Here is a 21,863-nt window from a genome sequence, read left to right on the forward strand (position 1 = left end):
AGAATGTTGTATAGTCCCTACCACTGATCTATATAGAATGACTGGATAGCTCATGACGTCATAAACAGTGAAGCCACCGCGCCGCCATATTGGTATTCCCTAGTGAGCTCACGCGTTCTATTGAATCAATAGGAAATTTTATGATTTAACTGAGAAAACATTGCCTAAGGAGACACAGTTTTAAAATCTAAAGTCTCCCTGTATATTCTCACAACGCAAACATCCTAAGCATTTAAATGGATTTGTTTAAAGTCGGGAATTTTTTCCTGCTTATTAAAAAACGGCAATTTCTTTGCAAAAGGAATAAAAAGCTGTACGAGAACACTAGTCAGAATTCACTGAAGAGCTATCATCACAGGTAAGAAAAACAGTTAGATAATATTAATTAAATAGTGAATGCTACAGACCTATATTTTTGTGAATTGGTGAATATTCAGGTGAATATTGTTTCGTGACCACGAATTAATAATACCTCAGCACGTTATCTTGTGGCCACGTTGTAATTCGTTAAATCAAAATGAGGGAGGGAATTAGTTCAACGTGTCCACGATTTATTAAAACGAGGGGACAAATAAGTCGTCGTAACAACGAATTATTTAGGTGGACAGGGCGCATAAGAACAAGCAGAGAGAGAGCCCCGGCCGCGCGCGCGCGCGCGCACTCTCACCGCCTTCAAACAACACGAGCGCTCTATGTTCTCTCTCTCTCGCGCATATCAACATAAGTTGACACAATAGTAAAAGGTCGGAAGACCGAATGTGTTTTATAGATTAGTAGTTTGTTCATATAAAGTGTTTGATTAGCAAGTACATGTTAAGGTAATACAAATTGTATGGGTTAATGTAGCCTAACGGTAAACGGAGTCTGCACGAAGCTCTTTTGAAGTCAAATGGTGTCGCTCTTGGACACTTACCGTAATTGTGATTATTGCTGCCCTGAGGTTTCTTATAGGCTACTGTTGATTGTTTTATCGTTGTTTTTTGAAGAAGCAGCAGCATTACTCTTGCCTCGGAGAAAACAACACGGGCATAGCGACAATTTTGCATATAAATTATTACTTAAAGGGCTTGAAACACAACCTTTGGGTAGTTTTTCTACATCCTTTTGTGAACGTCGTTTTACACTTGTTTACTGCACAGCGGGGCATCTTAAAAGTGCCATCGGAGCTACCGATCTCTGTATAACGGGCGCTGGAGCCCTCTGCTGGTAGGGAATCGTAAGATGGCCGCTCGGACACTTCCGGTGGCTTCACTGCCTAGTGGCAGTTTAGAACGTCATGAGCTATCCAGTCATTATATAGATCAGTGGTCCCTACCAGCCGTTTGTTGTTAATGCTCAAACAGCAACATTACACACTAACTAAAGTTATAAAAGTGAAATCATAATCAACCACCCCTTTAATAGTTTGGTAGGTTTCATAGTCTTTTTTCCACTTATAGGTGTAGTTCAGCAAAAAACAAAAACAAAACAAAAAACAAAGGAAATAGTACAATCATTCATAGTCATGTGGTGGGATTTCTTTCTAAATGTACTTGCACAAATTTTCGTATGCGTTTTTTCGTATTCGTTATTCGGTGGCTCTGAATTGTCAGAACACCTCTCAAAGTGCTTGCTGCGAATGTGAAGAACGCAAATAATCGAACCCGATCCGAATTGTTTTATGACTGACGAAAGTTTCGGAGGCAGTGTGCAAAGGTGATTAACACAACGTGTGGTTTTATTTATTTTTTAATGTGCGAACATTTTGGCCAAAAATGCCGGACTCAGTGTGCAAGCACACAAAATGATACATTTGGGTAAAGTGCTGGGTGTTGTTATTGTACATTACACTAAATCGGGACTGGAACTTTCAAGAGTAAAAAAAGACACAAAAGTACCATAAAAGTTTAATAAAGTTTTCTGAAGCCATACAATAGCTTTGCATGACATTCCACTCTTCCCCCTTCTTTGATCATCGTTCTGAGTCCCATGTAGTATTATGACAAAAAAAGTGATTTTGTTCAAAATATAGCTTTTTAATGAAATTACCCACATTTAAATGCTGATAAAAATAATAAGTTAAATCCAATAAATAAATCCATGAAGTTAGAAGTTTATTGTTGTTTAAAAGCAGAAGTTCTGTTCATTATTTTGACATATTGCTTGTTCAGACATTCATACAACAAAATATTCTGGGCGCCAAGAAAGTCTTTTGAAAATGACCAAAAATGCTGGCGCTGGCTGGCAACTTAAAAAAAAAAAAAAAAATCAGGCAGGGAAAGAGTTAAAGGGATTATTCACCCCAAAATGAATATTCTGTCATTATTTAGTTATTTAGATTAGTTATTTGTTCAAAATGAGTAAAACAATATTTTATATTATACAGAGAAAAAAAAAAAAAAAAAAAAAACTGGTTCTGAATGGAAGTGTGAATAAATGAAGAGAGATGAAAATGAACTAAAATGAACTATTCCTTTAAGTCTTTATTCACTCAGAATCTGGGTTTGTAATCACTGTGACCATATCATTGAGTCAGTGAATTGAACTTGAGGACCGTAACATTCCATTTTGTGAACTACTTAGTCAGACCGTTTTTGTGAACTGGATCAACTGATTCATTGATTCATCTGACTCAAAAGCACTATTCATTCATAAAACAGTCATAACTACTTCTCCCATAAACAAAATAAAATAAAAAAAGTATCCAAATATACACTGTAAAAAATAATTCTGTGGCTTAGTAAATATTACAGAAATGTTTAACTTTATTAACTTAATAAAATCTCTGTATATCGTTTACTTGATTGTTTGAGTTAAACATACCAAAATAATTGAGTAAAAATCCAACAGTTAATTTTATCTAAAATTTACAGATATATTTAAGTTTTTTTCAATAAAATAATTTTGTATTTGACTAACCAATTATTTCTTTATAATATACTTAATATATATGTGAAATTTCTATCAAAATATTTGAGAATGTTTAAACTGATCTGTTTCAAGAAACAAAAAAATTACTTAATTCAAATCAATATTATTAATATATTTAACACGCTCTTAAAATTGAGTAAGTTTACTCAATTAAACCGGCACGAGGACCAGCGCAGATTCGGTGGATATTGGATAACAGAGTGGTTGATTACACTTGAATTAGGCTACCTGAATGTTTAAATATTTCATTTTTACTTGTTAAATAAGTTTAAATGCAGGCAATATTGTATACATGAAAAAACAGTCTAAAATGTGCTGTATTGCTGTACTCATTGAAAATAAAGGCCAATGTAATGTATACTGGTGGTTGTCTGGAGTACTATTTTACAAAGGTTTAGAGAAAATAAAAAAGTTAATATTACTCATTAATAAAAACAGTTAATATTACTCATAAATATTGTTTTTTTAATGTTTAAATGTTAAATTATTTCTACTCAATTTTATTTGTTAATGTACCAGATGCAGTTACTCGGATTTACTTAATTTTTTTACTTGCATTTACTCAATTCATACAGTATATTTCATTGATTTCACAGCTTTAAAATTTACTCAATTTTTTTGAGTGTAAAAATGTTTCACCAATAAAATTGAGTAAATAATAGTTAAACTTTTTACAGTGTATATATTTTTTATTCAACTTTTGTGTTCCACAGTACAGTATAGTCAAACAAGCATTGGTTATTCTCTCTTATTTCACTGAGAACACTTTTTGCAATAATTATCCCAATAAATATAATCTCCATTGGAGATTGAGGTCTAGTGTGAATGTACTGATAGAAGTTGATGTACCGAGGTTAATGTTCCATCAGCCCTAATGGATGATCATTATAACCGGCACCTGCACCTTAGATATCCTGTACCAGACTTTATTACCGCTCTTCATATGTCATTCTGAAACAAAGACAGTAACCAATAAATCCTTGAATAAAATTCTTGCTATTGTGTATGTGCGTGACCTGACCTCAATTGAGCTAACCCAGAACGCTCCTCTCACTTCTCCTTCTTAGAAAATTAACATTTCATCTGAGAGCCAAAGGGATTCCTGACAGTGAGCACAATTAGACACTATTACCATCAGCCTGTCAGAATACAGGCTTTCTTTTCCTTTATCCTTCAATTCTCTCCCCTCTTTTGCATATTTTGATTAAAAAACATTAGTCAATGACTGCTGCTGAATGTACGTATTGAAGACAAAATGAGGATTTGGCATTAATGACAAGTTTTGATGATTGTGGCTGTTATTATTCAGTCATTATGTTAGAGGGTGTCATCACAGAGAAATTAAATCAATATACATTATTTTTCTCACAGTTATTCTCTTGAATATGATGTAGTTAAGATAGAAAGCATTCAAGTTCTAGCATGATTGTGTCTTGATTAAAGCTATGTTTATGAAACTCATAGTCATAAAGGTCACAGGTCATTGGCAAGCCACGAAGTAAACAGAAACTTTTCAATAAATGTGTACAAAGTTCTGAGCTGTCAGGTTTTTAAGATTTAGCTACAAGGTGTTTTCGATTCATGCTTCAGCTCCCAAAGTCATTAAAAATCTAAAGGACAAAAGCAATAGCTGGTTCTCTTACGAGAGTCCTCTCGTACTGCGTTTTATCAAAACGCTACGGGAAAAGTCTCTTTTCACGAAACACTGAAGCAAAAATTATCCTTTAATTTTCATATATGTAAAACGCGTTGCGGCAGCAGCAGACAGCTATGGCGAGACGGCTTGTTCGCTCATTGGCTGCTCTGCGGCAACTGCTTAAGCCTATCGAGCGAGGCCTGAGATGACATCAGGCCAATGAGGGCGCTTCGCGCCCTCCTCGCCACTTCCCGCCGAAACGGGCGTGGCTTACCTCTATAAAAGGAGCTCGAGAAGGCTGACTCACTTGATTTTAATCTCTTCAGCGAAGCGCACGCATCGCTGGATCACGGAAGCAGCGTCGTTGAAGCAAGCACATCAGCGGGACGAGCCCTCGAAGCTGCTGGCCAACGCCGCCTTCTACAGCCGTACCTGCTGCGCTTTCCGGCGCCTATATCCTTTCATTGCCTTTGTGTGTGTGTGTGTGTGTTTCCTGCATCACTCACCCCTAAAAGAGCTGCGTCTTTTTTAAGATGCCTTCTTGCGGCTCGTGCCGAGCCCCACTCACCGAGGGAGACAAGCACGTCATCTGTGTTTCCTGCCTGGGTGAGGACCATGCAGCGCTCGCGCTCGCTGACGGCGGATGCCCTCACTGCGAGCTTTTGCCGATGGTGACTCTGAGGACTCGCCTGGCATCCTTTTCCAAGCCTGCATTCACCGCCGCGATGCCGCGCCGTAAAAAGCGCCGCTCGCAGCGGGTCCCGGAACCCGCTCCAGCCCGACCAAGCTCGCCGGTTCGCCCGCCAGCTTCACCGGCCTCTCTCGAATCACTTCCTGATGCTCAGCGCCCGCAGTCTGCCGCCGCTTCATCAGAGGAAGTCGGTTCAGAGGCCGCGTCGGGGGAAAAGGATTCCTGCTCTCTGGTAGCTTCAGGCAGCGAGGATTGGGCGAGCTTTGAGGACCTCGCGCCTCCTGCCCGCAAGCCCTCAACGAGAGCCAACATTGAGAAGGAGCTCATGCGAGTACTCGCGCTGGCCGCGGCGAGCCTCGGCCTCGAGTGGTCTGCACCGGAGCCCCCCTCTCGAACCCGGCTGGATGGTAGCTTCCTCCCTGGTGAGCGCACTTCTCCGGAATCTAAGCCCGCTCCTTTTCTTCCTGAGTTACATGAAGAAGTTGCGAAGGCTTGGAACGCGCCCTTCTCTGCGCGGACGCGCTCATCTGTCTCACCCGCTTTTTCCTCCCTGGATAAGGCCGGAGACCGAGGCTACCTCTCTCTTCCGCCGGTGGAACAGGCGATAGCGACCCACCTTTGCCCGCCCTCTGCTGGACGGCGGGCTAAACCGGTGTTGCCTTCTAAAGCCTGCCGCATGACGTCGACGCTGCTCGCGCGAATCTTCTCCGCCGCTGGGCAGGCCGCGTCATCGCTACACACCATGGCTACGCTGCAGATCTACCAGGGTGATCTCCTCCGTAAACTGGACGAGATGGGACCTGACGCTATCTGCATCGCGGATTTAAGGAGCGCTTCAGATCTCACGCTCCGAGCTACTAAGGCCGCCGCACAAGCCATGGGACGCTGTATGGCTTCCGCCACTGTCGCTGAGAGACACTTATGGCTGACGCTCACGGAGATGGCCGATTCCGAGCGCACTGCGTTTCTCGATGCCCCGCTGTCTTCCACCGGCCTTTTTGGTTCTTCTCTCTCCGAGTTCGTGGAGAGATTTACCGAGGCCCAAAAAGCGTCTCAAGCCTTCAAGCACTTCCTGCCGAAGCGCTCCGGTTCTGCAGCGGGTCGTGACAAACGGACCCCGCGGAGCTCTCAGCCTCAGCCCCCGCCTTCGGCCGCCTCATCGCAGCAGCCACAGCAGCGCAGCTCGAGGCCCCGCTCTCGGTCCAGCGCCCGGCGCCCCTCCTCGCGCGGGCCGCGATCGAAGGTCGTGGTAAAGCCTGAAGTGCCGAAGAAGTCCTAGCAAGCCTAGGAAAGCGCAGGTGTGTGAGTCCCGTTGCGGCCGGCCTCCCACCCAAGCGCCCCACTGTTTCAGTCCCAAGATTTGCGACTGTTCCAGTGTTTTCTGCAGAGAGCAAGCCCGCACTGCTGCCCGCTTGCCTGCACACAAAAGCCGTTTTCACGGCTACCCAGATAAATCTCAGAAAGAGTGTATTTTCTGGTGTCCCGGCCACGGCCGATGGTGCTATAAATGTAGTCTCGATGCCCACTCCTCAGTGCCCATCACTACACATAAGCACAGCCCTACACTTAGGGCCCGCGCACATAAAATCGACTCAGGTCGATTGCGCTTCCAGCATAGTGAGAGTGCCCACTTCCCAGTGCCCACGAACACTATGTCTAACACATCACAGGCTCTCTGTAAAAACGAGAACTGTGAGCGCGCGCTCTGCTCAGGCAGACGCCGCGCCCAAAGCAGTAAATGTGCCCGCTCCCAGCCCACATCTACTCGCTCACATGGGTCCTATGAGACTTTCTCAGTCCTCCCTCACTCAGCTAAGCACTGTAGCGAGGTCGAGGATGAGCGTCTCGCCCGCTGTATTAAGCGCGCGCCCCGCCTCAAATGCCACAGGCATAACGCCTATGTTTGTATCCCCCGAAGCGCCTCTGTCGCACGGCGATCAGAGCGCGCTCCGTATCCAGCCCCTAGCCAGCCATGCAGATGCATGGGCAGCGCTCCCAGGGGTTTCGGACTGGGTGCTAGGCATTATAAAGAGAGGCTTCTCGCTACAGTTTTGCCGACGCCCTCCCCGCTTCACAGCGCGCGTCGAGACTACGGTTTCGTTGGAAGTAGCTCACTTACTTCGAGCCGAAATATCAAAACTGATAAGCAAAGGGGCGATAGAGCGCGTTTCCCCAGCTCTAAGCGAAGGGGGACTATACAGCAGATACTTTCTAGTCCCCAAAAAGGACGGCGGTATCAGACCCATACTGGATCTAAGACGGCTGAACAGAGTATTAGTGAAACGCAGTTTCAAAATGCTCACAACCAGCAAAATTCTCGCGCACGTTCGCCGAGAAGACTGGTTCATGTCGATAGATCTGAAGGACGCGTATTTTCAAATACAGATAGCGTCACACCACAGGCGATACTTGAGATTCGCCTTCGAGGGTCAGACATACCAGTATACAGTCCTGCCATTCGGCTTGTCCCTAGCACCTCGTACATTTACGAAATGCATGGACGCAGCGCTCGCTCCTCTCAGACTCAGAGGCATGCGAGTGCTGAACTATTTGGACGACTGGCTGATCCTAGCTCAATCACGATCACAGCTCGTGGAGCACAGAACCATTTTACTCGATCACCTCGAGAATCTTGGTATCACAGTCAACTGGACGAAAAGTTCATTGAACCCCAGTCAAACGATTTCGTTTCTGGGTGTCGTTCTGGACTCACAGTCTATGACAGCGCGGCTGTCACCACAGCGCGCGCTGGCCATTCAGCGCGCGGCGAGGGCTTTTCGCCGCGGCGCTGTCACCCCGCTCAGGAAGTTTCAAAGGATGCTGGGTCTCATGGCCTCAGCATCGTCAGTTCTCCGGCTGGGCTTGCTCCGCATGCGCCCGCTGCAGTTCTGGTTGAAAGCGCGGGTACCGCGCAGAGCGTGGGCGACCGGTCGATTACGCCTCAAGGTCGATCACAGCTGTGTTTCAGCCCTGACGCCTTGGACGGCGGACGACTGGTACCAATCAGGTGTAAGCCTGGGGACTTCCTCGAGAGTGAGGATGGTGTCTACAGACGCATCCACCTCGGGATGGGGAGCTCTGCTCGAGGGCAGACCGTTCTTCGGCCTGTGGTCGGAACGAGAAAAGCTCCAACACATAAACTGCCTAGAAATGCTGGCAGTGCACAACGCGATGACGCGTTTTTGTCCCCGCATCAAGGACGAACACGTCATAGTCCGCTCGGACAACATGGCTGTGGTGTCCTACATAAATCGCCAGGGCGGTCTGAAATCCTTATCCCTGTACAGGCTGGCGAAACGCCTCCTATTATGGGCTCAGCACAACTTACGCTCGCTGAGAGCAGTGCATGTACCTGGGCTTCAGAATGTGGGCCCAGACAGACTGTCCAGGAACAATGTTCCCCCGGGCGAATGGTCTCTACACCCACAAACAGTCCGGCTGTTGTGGGAGAGATTCGGCAGAGCGGAGGTGGACCTCTTCGCGTCCCGCGAAAACGCGCACTGCCCCGCATTCTTTTCAAAAACCGACAGCGCGCTGTCCCGAAGGTGGCCGCGCTGTCCGTTATACGCTTTTCCCCCCGTCTCCCTCCTGCCACAGGTGCTGGAACGGGTCAGGGAAACGAAATGCCCAGTCCTGCTTGTAGCTCCGTTCTGGGAGAACCAGATATGGTTCCCAGTGCTTATGCAGTTGACAGATATCGATCCATGGCCACTGCCGCTGAGGAGAGATCTCCTCTCGCAGGCCGGAGGCTCGATTTGGCACCCACACCCGGAACTATGGTCCCTTCATGTGTGGGTGCTCAACGGATACCCGTTGGTCTCACAGAGGGAGTCGTGAATACCATCACTCAGGCTAGAGCGCCGTCGACACGGCGGCTTTATGCTTCGAAGTGGTCGGTTTTCTCCGGCTGGTGTACAGCTCGGAGCATTTCACCCCTCGAGTGTGAGGTAACGGAGGTTCTCTCCTTCCTACAAGAGCTGTTGGATAAGGGCAGATCCCCTTCCACGCTCAAAGTGTATGTGGCGGCTATTTCAGCGTTCTCTGGTTCAACGCTGGGTCAGTCGCTGGGAAGGAATGATTTAGTCATCCGCTTCCTCAGGGGAGCTAGGAGACTGAATCCACCTAGACCTCCTTCAGTTCCTTTGTGGGACCTTTCTACGGTCCTAGCGGCCATGAAAGATGCCCCTTTCGAGCCTATCCAGTCTATTAGCCTCAAACACTTGTCTTTCAAAACAGTGTTTTTGATGGCTCTCGCTTCAGTGAAGCGCATAGGCGACCTGCACGCGCTCTCTGTGAGCCCGGCGTGCTTGGAGTTTGGCCCTAATGACTCTAAAGTCATACTCAAACCTAAGCACGGCTATGTGCCGAAATCCCTCAACACGCCTTTTCGGGCTCAGGTCATTTCCCTGGCTGCCCTGCCGGCATCAAGTGAGGAAGGGGACTCGAGTTTTCTTTGCCCTGTTAGGGCTTTAAGAGCTTATATGTCCCGCTCTGCTGTCTTCAGACAGACAGAGCAGCTCTTTGTCTCGTTCAGTGGACGTTCCAAAGGAATGGCTGTTTCGAAACAAAGTCTATCCAGATGGATAGTTGACGCCATAGCGCTGGCTTATACTGCCAAAGGCATTCCATGCCCGTTGGGAGTCAGAGCGCACTCCACGAGAAGCGTGGCTTCTTCGTGGGCTTGGTCCAGCGGGATTTCCCTACAGGATATATGTACGGCGGCGGGCTGGGCCTCGCCGTCTACATTTATGAGGTTTTATAACCTAGAGGTTCCCGCCTTGCAGGCTAAGCTTTTGTCGGTGTAATCCGTTCAGCCGTCCAGTCAGACCGCTGAAACTCACGCGCTATGCGCTACCGACTATCTTGGGCAGAACTGTGTAAGACCCACATTTCCACATTAGTTCAGGCTCCCTACCCTGTCTATGTGATGTTATACTTGCGTCTGTGGATATGTCTATTCTACGACGCTACAATTTAGGGAATCAAGGCTCCCACCCTTATTCCCTGACTCTGTGTGAGTCAATCTGGTGATTATGCACTGTATGCCTGAAATAGCTTCCGGTGATCAGTGTTTTTATCCCAGCACGCACGGCGTTTTGCAAGGGGTTCCCGTAGCGTTTTGATAAAACGCAGTACGAGAGGACTCTCGTAAGAGAACGTACTCGGTTACTAACGTAACCTCGGTTCTCTCTAGAAGAGGGAACGAGTACTGCGTTCTCTGCCGTGCGTACGGTTCACTCTGGTTCGCTTCGGCGATCAAAATCAAGTGAGTCAGCCTTCTCGAGCTCCTTTTATAGAGGTAAGCCACGCCCGTTTCGGCGGGAAGTGGCGAGGAGGGCGCGAAGCGCCCTCATTGGCCTGATGTCATCTCAGGCCTCGCTCGATAGGCTTAAGCAGTTGCCGCAGAGCAGCCAATGAGCGAACAAGCCGTCTCGCCATAGCTGTCTGCTGCTGCCGCAACGCGTTTTACATATATGAAAATTAAAGGATAATTTTTGCTTCAGTGTTTCGTGAAAAGAGACTTTTCCCGTAGCGTTTTGATAAAACGCAGTACTCGTTCCCTCTTCTAGAGAGAACCGAGGTTACGTTAGTAACCGAGTACGTTTTCGATATACCTGTATGTGTACAGAATTAAATATTTATTAAAAATAAATAAATAAACAGAGATATGTACAGTCCCTTTTGTTTCCAAGTATGGCAGTAACATCCTATAACAGAAAACAAATATTATCCAATACATTCACATAGAATGTGCAACTTTTGATTCAGCTTCGATATTACTACTATTCTTATCCTTTCTCCTCATCCTCCCCTGAGTTTTATCTGTATAGTTTATGGTTGCTTATATCCTCCATCCTCTTACAGGCCAGTATAAAAGGTACATACAAGATTATGTGACTGTGTTACATTAAATTCCTGAGGTTTTAGTTTTGGCTGATTGCTTGAGCCAAAGCTGTTGTTGTTTATTTTTCACACAATAGTTTAATCCTTTGTTAACTTTGGTGCAGAGCCGATCCTGACCTCCCTGGGGCCCTAAGCAAAATTATGTTAAGGGGCCCTCCTACCTGACCCATGTAAACCATTTGCCACAGTCACACCTGACACCCCAGTGCCCCACTACAATCCTCCCTCCTTTAACTAGTACTAATGAAAATGTCATTCCTGATATCAGAAATAGACATTGTTTCTAGAAAATTACATTCTTAATATCAAGAATTCACATTTTAAATATTACAAATTTAATTATTGAGATAAAAAAAATGCATCCTGTGAATGAATAAAAGCTTAAATGGCGTGCCATAGCATGTCACTGTGTTTGAAATGATAAAAGCAATACTTGATGGTTATTATTTACAGAGGGATGTGCATCCATATTGACCAGTATGTCCAGCCAATCAACATTTTAAATGCAGTATATAGCCTTTAAATCAATAGTTGATGTCAATACATTGCTTTCCATCTTGCTTTATTGCAGAGTTGTAACTAAACTGACTTGGAGACTAGATTATCATTGTTTTGTTTTAAAAGTATGTGCGCCTATAATAAGGAGTACCATCTTGTATTGGTCCCCACAGATGTTTCTGCTGGAAAGTGCGCATTTTATTTTGTGCACGTGCATATGAATGCATGTCAACGCGCAATGTGCGGTTATCTTTTCCGAGCTGCAGTTTATAAACAAACACCGTTGCACTTTGTCATTTATCAAATGTAATAAATAGTTGTATTTCACTCGCACTTTTTTTTTTTTTTTTTGTCAGGCACAAAGTCACAGAACACAGCCCTGGAAGTGGCCGGCATTAGCAAGCAAGACAATGCCCAGCTGGGTTAGACAGACAGACAGACAGACTAGAGAGAGATGCACATCTACTTAAATGTACTGTTCTTTGCTGACATCAAACTTGGAGAGGAGAGAACACAAGTCTATCTGATTGCTGTTCCCGCAATCCACTCTTATTATATTTTTTTTAGGGCTGGGGGAATTAACGCGTTAATCTTTGCGATTAATTTGAAATGTTTAACACGTTAAAAAAATTAACGCATTTAACGCAGCACACCTTTTTTTGCCTCGTTTTAATGATTTCCTGATGCGGCTGCTATTGAAAAGGCCGTCCCGCCCCTCCGTGTTCGGAGATCACGTTTCATTCTCGCGCAGCTTTCATGAGCTGGTCTTTTCCGCTCCGTGTGTGCGCCGCGCTGTGTTCCGCGCGTGTGTGTGTCGGCGCGCTCTGTCGTTAACGGCCCAGCGGCGCGCTCTCCGTTCCGTGTGTGTGTGTGTGTGTCGGCGGCTCTAACGGCCCAGCGGCGCGCTCTCCGTTCCGTGTATGTGTGTGTGTCACGTGTGTGTGTGTGTGTGTGTGTGTGTGTCGGCGGCTCTGTCGACAACGGCCCAAACGCTTCAATCATGTACCGAGCACTGGAAAAGTAAAGTCCACTCAAATAACGTGAAATTCTGTTTGCTGAGCTGGTATAGCCATGCTGGGCAGCAATGGTAAAATTACCTGCTCTGATTACATGCTCTGGTAATAATAGCTTTGTAGGACTATATTTTATTTTGATAATTAGTTAAAAAAAAATAATAATAATCTGTTAAATTGATTATGTTGATTGATTATTGAAAAAAAAATATTGATATTGATGTTTAATATAGGGCTATTTTCTGTTCCTTTTTTTCCCTGTGTTGTTTAATTAGGTGATTCTGAGTTAAAAGGAATAGTTCACTTTAAAATTAAAATTATGTCATCACTCACCCTCATGTTGTTTTAAACCTGTATGAATTTCTTTCTTCTGCTGAACACAAAGGAAGATATTTAGAAGAATGTCAGTAATCAGACAGTTTCTGGGTCCCATTGTCTTCCATAGTAGGACAAATATATACTATGGAAGTCAATGGTACCAGAAACTGTCTGGTTACTGACATTCTTCTAAATATCTTCCTTTGTGTTCAGCAGAAGAAAGAAATTCATACAGGTTTAAAACAACATGAGGGTGAGTGATGACAGAATTTTCATTTTAAAGTGAACTATTCCTTTAAATATTGATGATTACAAGCTTGGGGGAAAAGCAATTAATTGCAATTAATTACAGAAATTGTGCAATTAATTAGTTAATTTTTTTTAATCGATTCCCAGCCCTAATTTTTTTACCTCTCTTTCGTGACCAGAAGGATATTTTCGCTTAATTTTCTCATCGATGTTGTAAAGTTTGATTGACGCGCTTTGACATAACTTGCGTTGTGTGCGTATAGGGCTGATCGGCTCTGCTTTGGTGTATTAGGAATCATTCATCCAAAAAAATTAAATTCTGTCATAATTTACTTCAATCCTATATGATCTTCACTCTTTCGTGGAACAAGGAAATGATCTTCTAATATATTTTGAAGAATGTTAACAAAACAGTTTTGGGTTCCAATGACTTCAATTGTATGGACAAAAAAATAAAAAATAAAATAAGAATGGAAGTCAATAGGAACTGAAACTGTTACCAACATTCTTCAAAATATCTTCTTTTGTGTTATGCAGCAAAAGGAATGCATGCACAGGTTTGGAACAACATGAGGGTGAATAAATGATGACAGAATTTTAATTTTGGGGTGGACTATGTCTGCTTTGTATTCCACCAAATAAAGCACGTCTATAATTTTTTTTTTACTACTCTTATCAAGTAACTACGTTCTCATGCTCTTAGGTTCCCTGTTTACTTTACTGCCCCCCTATAAGTCATAACTGTCATTGCAGACATATTTGGGAATTGTTGCTATAGTGTATAATTGTTCTGCTTACATCGCAGTGGTGACATCAGCGTGAGCTTCCTTTCCTTCCATACGTCCTGCTGAGGTGTGTTTGGAATACATTTGGAAGTGTTTTAGTGACAGCAGCTTGCTGTGAGTCTGGCAAGATCTTTTTATTACTGTCGCTCAGCCTTCTGATCTCTCCATAGTATTTGGAGAGGTGACCTACATTTCAGCGTGCAGTTCTCGCTGGCTTCACCATTTAATACAGCAAAGGATTAGTGAGGGTCTTACTTTGAACAATATACCGGGAACTGCATCAATCCTTGTTGAATGTTACGTAGTGTCTATCCAAACACTAATACAAAACTGTCCAGAACATGTGGCCAAGTATTAATGTAATACTTTGTAAAGGGGAAAAATAAAAGAAAGAAAATAATGTCACATCAAGCTTTAGAAGGAGCTCTATACATCTCTCTCTCTCTCTCTCTTTCTCTTTCTCTTTCTCTCTCTCTCTCTCTCTCTCTCTCTCTCTCTCTCTCTCTCTCTCTCTCTCTCTCTCTACTGTATATATATATATATATATATATATATATATATATATATATATATATATATATATATATACAGGCCTCTTAAGGCCTCTTATGGCCTAAACACAATATCAGAATCACTGACTTGCATTTTAATATATTTTTTCCTTGAATGAGTATTAAATTATTCCCAATAGTCCATTCTCTTAATTTCATAGCTTTTCTCTTGGTTGCGCTGCTTCCGGTAGCGTATGTTTATGTTAGAGCTTTTATCCAATTATATTTCATGGCCAAAGAAATCTGCCTTGAGGCCTTCAGAATCAATAGTGTGGGCGCCTGTAGCTTAAAATGAATGGCAATGAAACTGTTGCTTTAACCAATCGGATAATCAGTCAGATTTAAACAGCCAATCAGATTTCGATTTGACTGCATTGGGGCTATCTCGCGGGTGTACAATAACGTGGCATTTTCACGTCCTTTGTTTGGATGGTCAGAGCGTGCTATTACTGGTAGTGAGAGGCTGAGCTAGCTAACCACATCTGTAGCGAACTGCATAAACTAAAATATATTCCTGTAGATAAAATAGTTTTTCAACCCACAAATTAATGTTTCTTTCCCTCCTCGACCCCAGGTTCAAACGTACCAGAAAAAATCCCTTATTCAGCCATCCAGCTTAACGCAGAGTCACGGAACTCTATTCGATCTGTCCGGGTAATAACAGAACTGTCTTACTGTAAAGTATGCCATGACTGATTTTGAAGGCAAAAGTCTCGCTGAGCTCCTGGGGTGGGGTGGGTTGTAAAACTTATTTAAAAATTGTTACAACCATCCCCTTAATTAGAATATAACAAATAAGTTTCTTGATTTTAATGTTTTAAAAGAATAACTATATGGAATAAAGAAAGACTTACAGAGGTGTCTATGCCAGTGTTTTATATAAAGTAGTTTGCATGGAGCAATTCAACAACTCAAAGCCAAAGAAGGTTTGGGTGAAATGCGCCCTATTCAGTTTCTGGGCCCATCAATCCTACACTCTAGGGTTACCAGCATCATTCATCTGTCAGAACTGTGACTCTGATTAAGAATATTCACACATAGACACACACGCACATTGACATGTTATTTTTTGTTAGACTTAAAAATGTACAAAGATGTTCTTTGGTTGATTATGATTTCACTTTTCTAACTTTATTTATTGTGTCATGTTGCTGTTTGAGCATAAACAAGATCTGCAAAGTTACAATGCTCAAAGTCCAAAGCAAAGGGAGATATTTTCTTTTAAAGAAAATGCTTTTTTAGGACTACAACAAACAGCTGGTAGGGACTATACGACATTCCTCCCGGGTTAGTGACATCACTAACCCTAAAATTTGCATAAACCCACCCCCGGGAACGCGATTTATAGATTATCAAGACAGAATATGCTAATCAATGACTAGAAAATAACCACATAAGCTACATAAATCCATCAACTAACCATTCAGAAATGCCCTGTTGGATTCTACATGTTGTCATGAGTCTCACCATCATTGTCTGACTCCAGTTTGAACATAAAAGGCTAAAAGTTTTAGAAATTTTGAGTGCATGTCTGTGTGAGTGCAGGCTGTTGAAGCTCCGCCTTCTGTGCTATGAGCAGCAGCTCATTTGCATTTAAAAGGGACAGACAAAAAAACGGTGCGTTTTTGCTCACCCTCAAAAAGTGACAATTTTAACATGCTATATAAAAATAGCTGTGGGGTATTTTGAGCTAAAACTTCACATATACACTCTGGGGACATCAGAGACTTATTTTACATGTTGTGAAAAGGGCATTATACCACCACTTTAATCTGGTACATTGTAGTAGTGTTTTTTAAGCATACCATTAAGTACGTTTGTTTAGTAGATTAATTTACACACACAGACATGTTTTTTGTTGTTGTTGTTGTTGTTGTTGTTGTTGTTGTTGTATTTGTTAGACCTTAAGATGTACAAAGATGTTATTTAATTAGGTACATTGTTAGTAGCCTAGTGTTATTATTAAGTGTACTGTTAAGTATGTTTTTTTCTAGTTGACAAATTTAAACACACACATGCGCGCGAGTCAAACAGACATAGTCTGTTATTGAGAGTCAAAGACATTTATTTCAATAAATCTGTTTTCGAACAATATCATATGGTATGGCACCCATTTTTACTTCTTTTGTGTATTGTTACAACTTACCCCAGCATGTGTTACAACCTATCCAGGTAGTGGGGTAGGTTGTAACAAAGGAACACCATGTATTTGACATCAACTCACAAGGTCTTTGATATTCTTGTAGAGGGCTGATTTGGTTCCATTTGTAGTAAACAAATATGGGTACTTTGTATAAAAGTTTGATAACTCAAGCTAAAAAATTCAACGAGTTATAGGTACTGAAGCAAAAAGTGTTACAACCATCCTCGGTCTCCCCCTACTATGTAATGTCTGACAAGGGACTATTGTAACCCCTGAAGGACAAGACAAGGGAGGCTTCATTTCTGAACTTATAATCGGAACGCAATCACTAAACACACAAGCCGAACTCACTCGCTCGTTTCTCTCTACCTGGCCTTTCTGAACTCACCGCATTAACCCCTCTAACTGCCGGTGCAAAATAAAAACAGCAATTTCACAACATAGAGAGTCTGTGCGCTGCTACACTATTAAAAGTTATTAATTTCTGCTGGCCTAGGTGTGAAATGCACGGCCACTGAGATATATATATATATATATATATATATAAACTACTAAGTCATTAATTATTATGTTATTTTCCTTTCCCCAACCTGGTTTTATCTCACGTAGGGCACCAAGTCAGGGACTGCCAGTTGGTCTTCTTCAGTGAACAGGTGCATGATGCGCTTGTTGACCTTTATGTAATATTCAGTATTTCTGGCCCTTTGAAAAGCTCCTGACTTTCTTATATCTGTGATGTCTGCAGCAAAACACATTGCAGAAGATACAAGTTCAATGAAAACATTTTTGGAGATCAACAAAAAAGTGCAGAATTGACATGCCAGTCGACTGTCCCATTCTTATTGTCAGCATTTTTATTGCAGTTTTCCACTGAATGCCTTGAATCACGCCTCTTATTATTGCGCACCATGCTGTGACATACTGTTTTATTTCTCAGTTCACTACAAATGTAATTTTAAAATGTTTCCTCACAAATAAAATTAAGACTTGAACATCCTTTTTGAAATCAATGAATCACCACCATGATTAATTTTTCTCTCTGTTTCCTTTGTAAATTCCTTCTTTAATCACATTAATAGATAAAGTGACATTATGTTTTGTCCTATTACTGTGTAAGAACTATTTGGGAAAATATACTTTCTATTTTAATATACAGGGTCACACTTTAATCTAGTCACAATTAACTGTGTTTTAGATACAATAATTTGACATAATTGTTTGAACAAATAAGTTTATTACAATTTTAAATTAGAAGACAGATACTATAATGTAAAAAAAAAAAAACATGAAATCTTTAATCTGCTGTCATTAATACAAATACTAGACCTATTAATACTTTAGATTAAAACAATTATGGTGGGTTTATAAGTGAATTGTGTTGTGGACTACTGTTTTGAAAGGAAGTCTGAACTGTTGTGTAATGACTTAACATATGGAGAACAGAAGTTACGAGTAAACTAGATGAATGAAGTTCACTACTCCTGTCCCGTAGCTTTATTGCTGCTTACTAAATCATGACAGATACCACAAATCAATTGAAAAATAAATATAATTGATTGATTTATATATAGTCATTATGGAATTAATGTTGTATACGGTAACACTTTAGGGTGCAATTCTTGCCATTTATATTTCACTATATTTAAAGTTGCTTATTAGCATGCATATTACTAGGATATTGACTACATATTAGTGCTTATAAAGCACATATTAATGCTTTATTCTGCATGACCATATTCTACATCCCTTAATCCTACCCAGTACATAAACTTATCAACTACCTTATAATCAGTAATTAGTAGTTTATTGACACAAAGGTCATAGTTAATAGCTAGTTAATAGTGAGAATTGGACCCTAAACTAATTTTTTTAATTAACAAAGGCTTCCAGCCTTTTAATTTTTCCTTATTTATATATAAAAAATAAATTGTATTTTTATGCTTGGTAGAACATTTTGATTTGCTAAAATAACTGTATCCCTTAGTTAATCAAACTTAATTGCAGATGTTCAAAGAAAATACAATTTTCATGATGTATCTCACTATCTCCTTTGTGGTCCTTTTCAGTATTTATTCAGTCTAGTGATAGCGTCCTTACTTATCCAGGCATTATGATGTCTGTTCAAAGACTCAGGCTTAGAGGTGGTCTTGAGTAACACATGAATAGACTTGTGAAATAAGGTTGAAAATAGGAGAGACACAATAGTGGACAAGGTGCAGTGTGCACCAGGTGTGCCTCATCATATTGCCAGCATCATTCCATTTTGTTGGCAAATTCACTGGAATCATGAAACTGAATGAGGGCTAGCTGTAGGATCATGATGATTGTATTGAGGAAGGATTCTTTATAATTTGCACACTGACATACTGTGTTTTCCAATTCTTTCTAGCAGAATATTTCTATAAAGGTGTACAGTAAGATTAATTCTTCTGATTTTTTTTTTTATTTCTTTTCTCACTGTCATTATGACATTATGTATCTGACCATTGCCTTGGGTTATCCAGTTGAGCTACAGTACCCATGCTGTTCAGGGCTTTGTAATCCCTCTACCACATCAAGCCCCTTCTGTGTAGGCATGACCAACTGGATCTGTCCCTCTATCAAAAAGCTACAGTGGCTAGTTTTGATTCCTATGCTTCTCATCCTATTTGTCCAGAGCTGTCTGGGACCAGCCCCTAAGCGGGTCTACGAGGAAAGTGCCTTTGCCAGAGGCCAGGATCGGAGATCCAAGACCGGGCAAAGGAACAGAATTGAGACCATTGAGGCTTCTCTGGGTCTTGCTAATGGGTTTAAGACAGTCAGCTAATTTGTCAACCTGTTTGTGATTTTGTACACATTGACAAGCCTGTTAAAAGAGGTTGTCATGCATACTGTAAGCTGATCGGAGCTTGTTGTCACTTTGATGTCGTGTCTCTTCAAATAAGGAGTGATTTTGTCAAACAAAGCCTTAAGACAAATCACCATTTAATTAGAAGGGACTGCCCTCCTTTAGCAATCCAAATGCCAATTTTGATTAGATTCTAGCTTTCATCCACACGGAGATTTCCGCAAAAATGCCATCAAGCCTGTATGTCATTTGAGTGAATTACCCTTAACCCAATGGAAATATAGGCAACTCCACATTCAACTTTGAATGAGCAGATAAATTGTATCAATTAACATGGAAGTAACCTCAGCATTTTCCATAAAGGCAGTCAAATAACCCTATTAGAGTCTAAAACGCAACCTTGAACTATACCCTCTGTTCCTTAACAGCATGTCTCTTGCACCCAAAGTGGTGTCTTTTTGATTCTTTCTTCACAATGATGACTTAAGTGAAAGGGTAGTGGGACAGACTGGGTCCAGAGGTAAATAATGAGACAATTTCGAGGGCACCCATTAGTGCCCTTAACATGAAGTAACCGTGGCATGCCATTAAGGGTCTCTTTTTAGAATTCTGTGCTTGGCCTATTCAGATGTCAAGTGTGGTGATTCTTGTGTGTACATGTGTTTCTGAGTGGGAGGGAAGGTGCCAAGCGAAAGACAATTAGAATGAAAACAAGTTTTAATCAAATGGCCTACAGATCCCTGAGAAATAAAAGGTTATAAGGAAAACATTTTTTATTTAAATAATGGATGAAAATATGCAATGCATTAATTGAACGTAAAACATTTAAAAGCTTTTTCTACTCTTTTTTTTTTCTTTCTTTTTTTCTGAAAATAAATAATTATTATTTTATATGTTTGTTGTCTCACTAGGGTTCCTGAGTACAGGTGACCAGGCAGCCAAAGGGAATTATGGGCTATTGGACCAGATCCAAGCACTCAGGTGGATCAAAGAGAATATCCAGGCTTTCAAAGGCGACCCAAAAAGGGTGACTATATTTGGATCAGGAGCTGGGGCATCCTGTGTAAGCTTGCTGACCCTGTCACACTATTCAGAAGGTAAAAAGCATTTTGTAATAAACTGACAATTAGACATAGTACAATGTTATCAAACCATTTTGTTATCAAACCATCAAACCCATTTCTGACCTGGAGCAAAACAATAAAATGGGTAATTGTGAGATAAAATAATAATGAAGTCACATTGTGAGATATAACGTCAGGATTTATGGGATAATGTATATGTGTCACCATTATGTTCAGTTTAGGTTAGTTCATGGACTTTTAGTTCAATTAGTATTTCTTAAGTTCCTGTTTTCCTTTGTTTATATTCCCGTACTTTCTGGTTGCTATGGTTTCGGTCATTATGAGTTTGTTTGCTTCAGCTGTGTTCAATTGGTCACCGTGATTTTGCCAAGTAAGACATGTTCCTGGATCAACATATTTTGTTGATCCTGGAATAACATTCCTGCCCCAAAATTTAGTCCTAACCCTATCCTAACCCCTAAACCTAACCCTACCCAAACTTTTCCCTAAAATCAGAGGGAAATGATTGGTGAATAACACTGATGTTGAAGCACCTCACCCTGGTTTTAAGCCTAAACTTGACATAAACTGTAAACTTGTTCCTCAAATCTGATTGGTTGATTGGAAAGTTGTTCCAGGATCAACAAAGATGTTGATCCAGGAACATGTGGTACTTGGTGAAATCACTTTCACCATGTTGAATTAATAATCTTGTTTGAATTCCTATTTGAGGGTGCGTTTACACGACAACGATATGCTTAAAACGGAGACGTTTTTCCTTTGAGTTTTCTGCGTATAGACGACAACATTGTCAAAACGATCCCCATTCAGACGAATCCGCGAAAACGACTAAAAACCCTGTGTTCTGCTGCCAGACCATTAGATGGCGATGAAACACTATAGGCTGAACACGTAATATGCATGTGCATGACGTCATCGTTTCCACAGATTCGCGTTCTTTGTTGTTTACATGGAGACCGTTTTCAAAAACTTGCGTTTTCAGGCACCCAAAAGACTGTTGTCATGTAAATTAACGGCCAAAACGCATACAAAGTTTTAAGTTTTTATTTGAAACAGTGTCGTGCAAACAGCCCCTAAAATGTACCCTCACGCTCATTCTCTTTCTGGTCACGTTAATGGTAGGATGTGTTTTCTTGTTCCGTATGTGGATTATCTGTGGATTATTATTAAAGTTTGTGTTTATACTTCATCATCTGCCTGCATCTTCAGTCACACCGCCGTGACAACATCTAGCCCGTTGTTATCACAAATAA

At 41.7% G+C, this 21,863-nt stretch overlaps 1 protein-coding gene across 2 annotated transcripts in view; it reads left to right on the top strand.

The window, feature by feature from the left end:
- The window catches only part of nlgn4xa (neuroligin 4 X-linked a), a 118,349-nt gene that overhangs the window by 82,859 nt on the left and 13,627 nt on the right, over nucleotides 1-21,863 (top strand). For both annotated transcript variants that reach the window (XM_081360957.1, XM_081360958.1), the window contains one exon: nucleotides 20,437-20,622. In XM_081360957.1, coding sequence (XP_081217083.1) covers nucleotides 20,437-20,622 — 186 coding nt within the window. The remainder of the gene's footprint in view (nucleotides 1-20,436; nucleotides 20,623-21,863) is intronic.

This window comes from Scardinius erythrophthalmus, assembly GCF_964197995.2.
Source record: "Scardinius erythrophthalmus genome assembly, chromosome: 3".
Taxonomy (NCBI): domain Eukaryota; kingdom Metazoa; phylum Chordata; class Actinopteri; order Cypriniformes; family Leuciscidae; genus Scardinius; species Scardinius erythrophthalmus.